The following is an 8,632-nucleotide window of genomic DNA, read 5'->3' as shown; positions in this document are numbered from 1 at the left end:
CGGCGAAAATGACGGCCGGTGACGGTGGCCGGAGACGACAGCCAGAGACGGTGGCTGAAGACGGTACCGGAGACGGTGGCCAGAGACGACGGTCAGAGACGATGGCTGGAGACGACGGCCGGAGACGGTTGCCGAAGACGGTGGCCGGAGACGACAGCTGGAGACGACAGCCCGAGACGGTGGTCGGAGACGACGGCCGGAGACGGTGGCCGGAGACGGCGGTCGGAGACGACGACCGGAGACGGTGGGCAGAGACGACGGTCGGATGGTGGCGAGCGACAACGGACAGTGGCGGATAGCAACACCGAACAGATGCGAGACAGAAACCAGAGATTGCCCATTGAAGTATAAAGGCACAGGTTGATAAAGAAACTTTTAGGGGGTTCGCTGGTGGCGATGGCCATCGGCGGCAACAAAGACAGAGTAGAAAAGGATCAGAAAACCTGCTCATACCATGTTAAATATAGTGAAAATTATATATTGGAATTAATCCCTTGTGTTAAATACACATATAGGGTTCTCTATTTATAATAGAAGAAATATGGAGCCTAAATACAAATGAATATGTAAGAATAAAATAAAATAAAATAAAATAAGAACAATGTTTCCCTAATAAACATATAGGGACTATATTTCCCTAATTAACATAAACACAATATAAACTAAATATAATATCTCTAACAGATGAAAATATGTTTGTAGGGTGAAAACAGATGAGAAAAAAACCGGAAAATAAAAGTATTTGGTTGAAGAGAAATAAAAAAAATAGATGGGGAAAGAGATAAAGAAATGAGTAGAAATAGGTGAGAAATAGAACAGTGGGTCCACCATATTTTTTAAACTGCTTCTCTTCTCTTTCACCCCCTTCGAATATGACATCTTATTTCTATCTACATTTATCCTTAAAACCAAACATTTACAAGATAATAGTTGCTTCATACTTTTCAGAAATCTGAATGCTATTTAATGTTGCTTTTGTCGGCCAAGTCAAAAAAAATATTATGAAGTTTAACCATTGACAGCAAGCCCTATCTCAAAAAAGTCTGGTACAATCACAAACCTAACTCTTAATCACGGCAACTCAATGCACAAATCTTACCCACACAAGCAAGGACACTAATACGTGCAGTTAAGAAGTGGATTTTAAGACTAACTCAACCTCATAAAACCGATTTGTAAGGAGAAGTTTGCACCTACATATATACTCTAAATTGGCCTTATCTCTAGTCGATGTGGAACTTCCAACACACCCCTCTCACGTCAAGGTATATACATTTCGTGGATGAGACTAAACATTAATAGGTGGTCTGATAGTGGTCTGATAGCAGGTGGAATGACATGTCCAACAAACACAAATTTTATAAGGATAGGCTCCAGAGGGCTTTGATACCATGTTGAGAGGTGGACTTTAAGTCTAACTCAACTCCACAAAATCGACTTGTAAGGTGAAGTTTGCACCCACATATATGCTCTAAATTGGACTTATCTCTAATCGATGTTGGACTTACAACATGACCAAAAAATTGTAGGGGCATATTAGGAAAGTTCAAAAGGTTTATGAGAGGAAGAAGTGGAAATCTATCGCATAGGGACCACAAGCATGCATACGTTGATTTTGTTGCTAACAGAATTGCCTACATGGCTACTAGAAGCAATGCAGGGATCTTTCACTTTGGGGGAGAGAAGAGAGGATATAGGTTTTGGTTCTCGTTTGGGGGAGAAGGGAGGGCAGATTATGGTTGGGTTGGGAGTTGGGAAAAGGATCATTACTACCCTCTTGTTTTAGGACTCAAGAATAATGTCAATAACTTTTTTTCTCATTTCGTCCTATTTCTTTGTTGTTACCTATCAATTGGTATCTAAAGCTCTTCATTTTGGGGGTGCATGGTAATTACTCGAAACACAATGGAGAAGCACATTGATGGCCTTGAACAACAACTCGTGGAGTTAAGAAACTTGACTTGATCATCACTCATAACAGGTCTCGTAGTGGCACACCTCACAAAAAACATCCGCACAAGCTACAAAATGTGAATGATGTTGTAGATGGGGTGACGTGGAGAGTGAAGACAGCTCGCGTTCTACCACACAAAGAAGTAGTCACAATTCAACGAGGGATTTCAAGGGACGTAAGTTCAAGATACCCATATTTCATGGTGATGATGCTTATGGATGGATCATTCAAGTTGAATGATACTTCAAATTGAACATGGTGCACAACGAAGAAAAGCTTGATATGGTGGTTATAGCAATGGACGATAAGGCGCTCAATTGGTATCAGTGGTGGGCAGAACAAAGGCAAGAGCTCAACTGGGAGGAATTTAAAGGTGCATTGAATCAACGTTTTCAATCAAGGTTGGTATAAAACCCATTTGGTTTGTTACTAAGTATTAAGCAAACGAGCTTCGTAATGAAATACCGCAAATAAATTTAACATGAATCGACCAGGTAACCACCGTGTAGTCAACGTAATGCTTGGAGACTAGTGGAGAAACGAAAGTGGTGAACAGATGCTTGGAGACTTATTTGAGATGCATGGCAGGCACCAAACCTAGACAATGGCATAGGTGGCTTAGTTTTGCTGAATTCTAGTATAATACAAACTACCATGAGGCCACTAAGATGACACCTTTCAAGGCAATGTATGCAAGAGATCCTCCTCCGGTGATTTAAGGAAATTTCACGAACCTCTATAGACGAAGTAGCTAGGATGATACAAAACGAAAATGAAGTCTTAGATATATTGAAGGATCACTTGGTGCAATCCCAAAATCAGATGATGCAACAGGTTGACAAAAGTAGAAAAGGAGTGGAGTTGTGTATTTGACACCATTTTTTCCATTCCATCCTATTTCTTTGTTGTTGCCTATTATTAGACACCATTTCCAAGATTTGACTTTCCTACTTTGGGTAACAAAGCTGCAACCCTAGCATTGCACTGAGACTCTTAAAACCTCAAATGTTAATCCCAAAGAGGAAAAACCCAAGCATCCATATTTTATATTTTCACAAGGTATGGTAAGAAAAGACATTAGTTTTAATCTATAAAATATAAAAATATGTGATTGCCTATTCTAGTTGTCATTGGAGATTTCATGTTCTGTTTATAATCATTAACTTTTTGTAATGGTTATAAACACAAAAATGCCTGAATATTAAAGCAATCTTTTATACTCCACTTTACTCACAAGGACGCCAGCATTAATTAGAACAGAGATGTGACTGTCCTTCACCTTTCCCCCGAGTGACAAGAGTGAGCACTGCATCAAAAACACCATCCTCAGCACAGAAAACCATTTAGTATCCTGGGATAACATAAATACTGACCTACATTAACAAACTATAAGATTAAAGCTGGTAAAAAGGAATAATATATGTCGAATATTAGTATTTAATATTAATCACTATAAATGTGGACGTGCCAGGTTCTCAAATTATGCATTTGTATTCTCCCAAAATAAGGGCATTTTGCCAGGTTATAAACTTCTCTGTTGAGTAGACAGTTAAATAGTAAAAATTTAAAGGATTAAAAAAAATATGCTGATTTGAGTATTTCACTCACAAGCTCCTGATGTTCAATACCCGTTTCTAGCTTTGAATCTAGAACATGTGTCTTCAACCACCCAAAAACTTCATATTCCTCTACTTTCTTTCCTTCCATTCTTTTCACAACACGATCTATCTATGCATCAATAGTTAGACAAGGTAAAGACATCAGTTTATCAACAATTAAGCATAACTCGGTCAGTAGATACACATTGGTAGTTGGTAAGAAAAAGCACCAACGAAATTTAATCCTTTTACTGGAAAGGGAAACAAAATGTTCCAAAATAAGGAAACGTCTCTTATTATAGAACAGTTAGCCACTATGGCCAAATAAAACATCCCTGAGACTGAATTATAGACATAAATTTACATATATACAAAGACGGATTAGTTTACACTTCACACAAATGTAAGTTGAACCACACATCATCACTAAATATCACTTTATTGGATAGTATGTCCCAGAACCTATTGCTTATACCATATATGCTTTTCAAAAAAATGAAAATATGTACACACGATATATTTAATCAAGAAATAGTTAAAACTCAACAATAGGATAGATAATGATGTTGAATGACATAAAAGTGCCAACTCTCACACTAGTGTAAACTGGGGGAAGAAGGTTTCAAACAGGAAACCAACCTGGTTAAGGTAGTCATCCAAAAACATTACGGCATGATCGTCCTGTCCAGTATTTAATTTGAAAAGACGCAAAACTTTGTCCCTCCTCAGAGACTACACCACAAATAAATTAATTAGTATTATCACATTAATCCAACAGAAACCCATCGCATAAATTAGCAATAACGTAAGAGAGGAGAAAATAGTATTCAGTCGCGAATTACATTTACCAAACTAAGTCTAAATTCCTCAACAAACAGACCTCTAATTCCCTATCCACTTGTGTTCTGTCCTTCACACTGCTATACAATTGTGACTTCAATATAAAAGGCTCCACCGAACCCTAGAAACAAGTACACCATACCACTATTAAAATCCAAATTGAATAACTAATTCGTTAAACATACGAAGAATGCAATTAAAATTAAAATTCTAAGCTCGCAAGTGGTTAATGGTAATCTAACCTTTTGAATGTGGGGAAACTGAGCTCGCATGATTCGAAGCGCAACCGACGTATCGGTGAACGTAAGATCGTCCTCTGCTAATTGCGGTAAGATTAGTCCAATCTACAAAGAGATACAAAAAACATAACATATAGGAGAAGATTGCATTGCATACCAAGTGAGGATGTATTTCCAGCGTCGGAATCTTCATTTCGCCGGCGTTTCGTCCCTTTCGATGAAGATTCTGGAAAGTTCTCCATGTATTGGGCGGTGCTTGCAAATTCCAATTTCACACCACTCGTAATCTGTGTCAGATTGATTTTAAATAAATATATTAAACACAGTCCATTAATGATCTATTCTCTAACTTATTTTTATTTTTCAGATGTTTTGTATTTTATTTAATCGTTTCCATTTCAAACTTTATACATTAAAACACTGAAACATTACTAGATTTCTTCTCCCTTACATGAAAAATGCAATCAGAATATGAAGAAATTCACCAAATTCATAAACTCAAATTTAATTGTACAATTGTATTTAATAATTTGCACCGTTGATGGTAATTCTATTCTTCCAAAACCATTTTCTTCCTTTATCCTACAACTAACCACTACAAAGTTTGGTATCATGGTCTGGTCAACATAATACTAATATTTTGATTGAAGAATTTTGTTCCCACAAATACCATAGAACTATTTGTAAATTTTCCGGGACCATGTAAATTCCTTGAAAATCTTGAGCTCGCATGTCCGAACCATTAAATTCTAGTGTTATTGGAGCCCATGTGTCAACAAGAGGGAATGTGAAATTCAGAAAGTGGAAAACAGGTGGCTGCAGAAGAGTGGGTCATTCGGTTTTGATGGCAGTATTTAAGTTGGGATTTCAAAATCGGGTGTCACTTTTTCTACATGAACCCTTCTTCTCCAATCTTCAGAACTTCATTTTCTCCTCCTTCTCTCTAAACTTCTTCATCTTCTCTCTAAGAATTGTTAACCTTTACCTCTCCCGACATTGATAGACCCCGCTAGAGTATTCCTGGTGCTAGGAGCTTTCATTTGCACCGATCAGATCCTCGTTCTAAGTAGGTAAGTTTATTTCCTTCTTGAGAAGCCTGTTTTCGGGCACATGCAACCCAAAGTTCTGGTTGCATGCATTCCTCAGATTCATCTACACAAAATCCTAATGCATGTTTTGGTCTTTCTTTCTTGTTCGGTGGGTTATAGGTATCTTAGAAAAGGTTAGACGTTGGGGGAAGCGTTTCTGCTGTTGAGTTAGTAACTGTTCTGCAAAAAAGGTAAGAGAAACTTGTAATTTAATTATAATTCTTTGTTATGAATGGTTGTATGCTTGAATAACGGTATGATGATGATTTGGTTGATATTGGAATGTTGTATGTTTAATTGTACGCTTTAATGTTTGATAAATTGTCAAGAACTAGGTAGGAATGGGGTTGAGTCTTAACTCTGCTGCATTTCGGCAGAATTCTGTAATTTATCGCCGAGAGTCATTCGTGATCGTTCGATTTCACCTTGGTGCGTTCGGTCTTGACTGGATTCTCTTTCTGTAGAGAGTTTCAGTTGATGACTGATCAATTTTCTATTAGTATGTTGAAAGTAAGCATTCAGTTTAGTTAAGGTTTCCTCTTTCTACTTAATAGCCAGTCTAGTCAAGGTACTCAAATAAATTAAGTATTCAAGATTTTACTTATCTTAAGTATGTGAATATATGTTAGGTTATTTCTCGTTGTCAACCTTAAGTATATAATGTTGGAAAATAGGTTGGCTTCTTTATTTCACCAAGAGGGGGGGGGGGGTGAATTGGTGTTGTTTCAAAAACACTTTTTTTTCGCAATCTTGCAATCAAAGTATATAGCTTTTTGAAATTTCTTGAATTGCAAGCAATCAGAATATGTATGCATCGGAGATTACGTAGTTGACTGTGTAAAGAATAAAGTCGACTGAAATGTAAAAGATAAGGGATAGAGAAATGCAAACACATATTTTTATACTGGTTCGGCCAACAATGCCTATAATGGTTGTGGTTTTTATAACAAGGAATTTATAGAAGACCTCCACGTCAAAAATATAAATCTCTTCTCTAACCCAAAACCAAAATATAATTGCACAACACAATCAGACTTGCAGCAAGAATCCCTTCTTCTGCAATCTGCAACACCACTTTGAACAATCCTCAAAGTGAACTATCCCCCTATATCACAACAGGTCCAATTCCAGCAATCTTCACAGGATGCCAAGCCTCTCAGAAAATTCCAACAGTCTTCACAGGATGCTAAGCCTACACGATCAATAACAAAAACACCTTCTTGTGCAGATGTTGATCAGCCAATGAACGCGCAATTGAATCTCTTATTTGAATCTCTTTCAAGAAAGATCACCACCGTCTTCTTGGAGAATTCTTGGAGTAACGAGAAATCTGAAACAGAAATGAAAATGTTATATCATCAAAAGTCTCCGAATAAACTAGTGTCCAGTCTATTTATAGATTTCTGTTAGACAGTCAGATTCTCAGCCGAATGTGCTACTAATTCAGTCGACTGTATTATACAGTTATAAAAATTTAGTCAACTTAGTAGCCTATGGTCAACAAATAACAGAACACATTCAATACAGTTAATCAAGTCATCAATGCTCAACTAACTTATAAAAATACAATCGTTAGAGTGCAAGAGCATAACAAAATTCCAAATCAAACAACAGATACAGTCGAATATGTAAAACACAATGTCGACTGTCACAATGTCAAACACTTTGAAATTCTTTTCTTTTCAAAATAGCACATAACACTGATTCTCAAAATCTGTACAAAGGTTTTAGCATAGTGGAATCCATTAGTAATGTAGTCAACTGTACTAGAACTTTGCAGCACAAGAATAAGTTCGTAAAAGTGCTTGTGATTTCTTGCTATAAAATATATGCAGTAAGACATATGAAATGATGCATAACACACAACACATTAAAGCATATACACATGTTCCAGAAATATATCAATCAATCAACATAAGAACATGTAATAAGTACATACACATACACATGTTCAACAGATATTATAGTTTAATCAGTATAAGAACATGTAATGGACTAAAAAGCATGAAGAGCATTATGTGTCTGTACAGGAGAGGCGTTTATTAATGGAGAGGAAGGCCATGTATATTCCAGACTTGGCACCAGAGTTTGGACTAGAGATTGAGAGGCGAGGCTGGGAGAGATTGACTACTTATCCTGCACCTGCTAGCATTAAGCTGGTGAAGGAATTCTATGCGAACGCCTTGCCCAGAGGAGGAGTATCAACTGAAAGGTACATGAGCTATGTGAGGGGACAAATCATCATGTACGACCCCGACACCATCAACAGCTTCTTGGGTACTGAGTGGCCAAGAGAGCAGTGTAGGTATGCTGCTCTTACAGGGGAGTACAGGGATTATGAGGACATCGAGAGGCTGATGTGTATCCCTGGGAGATACTTTCAGAGGAATCCTAATGGAGCGTCAGTCAACTTCATTAGGGCGAATTTGACTCCCCTTGCGAAATATTGGATGACACTCACTCATGCCAACATACAACCATGCTCTCATGTCTCCGACATTACCATGCATCATATTCTCTTCATCTACTGCATGCTGAGGCAGATGGATGTTAACGTTGGTGAGATCATCGCCAACGAGATTCAGAGTTGTGCTACTATTGTTAGTAGCAGGACACCGCTGGGACATCCTTCCTTGATTACATACTTGTGCCAGCAAGCTAGGGTGGACACTGCAGTTCCACCTTATGAGAGACTGAGGAGGGCTATTAATGCCTTCTATTATCGTCAGTTTTGTGGAGGTGACAAGCCAGCCAGAGCAGTTCCTAGGAGACGTCCTAGGAGAGCAGCAGGTCAATAGGAGGATGCACTTGCAAACGCACCAGCACAGCACGTTGAACCTTTCCAGATGAGGGACATGTATATGTCCATGATGAAGGCTAGGATGAAGTCTCTCCACAGAGGGCATGTAGCTA

General features: G+C 38.1%; 1 protein-coding gene across 13 annotated transcripts in view; it reads right to left on the bottom strand.

The window, feature by feature from the left end:
* The window catches only part of LOC106771915 (serine/threonine-protein kinase 19), a 29,908-nt gene extending 24,952 nt beyond the window's left edge, over positions 1-4,956 (bottom strand). For 2 of the 13 annotated variants that reach the window (XM_022785556.1, XM_022785561.1), the window contains exons 1-6: positions 4,789-4,945; positions 4,635-4,708; positions 4,433-4,513; positions 4,192-4,284; positions 3,563-3,682; positions 3,234-3,260 (exon numbers count right to left, since the gene is read on the bottom strand). In XM_022785556.1, the coding sequence (XP_022641277.1) occupies positions 3,234-3,260; positions 3,563-3,682; positions 4,192-4,284; positions 4,433-4,513; positions 4,635-4,708; positions 4,789-4,873 (480 nt within the window). In that variant the 5' untranslated portion in view covers positions 4,874-4,945. Of the gene's footprint in view, positions 1-3,188; positions 3,306-3,562; positions 3,683-4,191; positions 4,285-4,432; positions 4,514-4,634; positions 4,709-4,788 lie in introns of all 13 variants that reach the window. The other 11 variants (XM_022785554.1, XM_022785558.1, XM_022785553.1 and 8 more) reach the window with 11 other exon arrangements.
* Positions 4,957-8,632: the final 3,676 nt, after the last annotated feature.

The sequence above is a fragment of the Vigna radiata genome, chromosome 8, assembly GCF_000741045.1.
Source record: "Vigna radiata var. radiata cultivar VC1973A chromosome 8, Vradiata_ver6, whole genome shotgun sequence".
Lineage (NCBI taxonomy): Eukaryota > Viridiplantae > Streptophyta > Magnoliopsida > Fabales > Fabaceae > Vigna > Vigna radiata.
The sequence above is the reverse complement of the archived record's forward strand: the minus strand, read 5'-3'. Positions and strand labels throughout refer to the sequence as shown.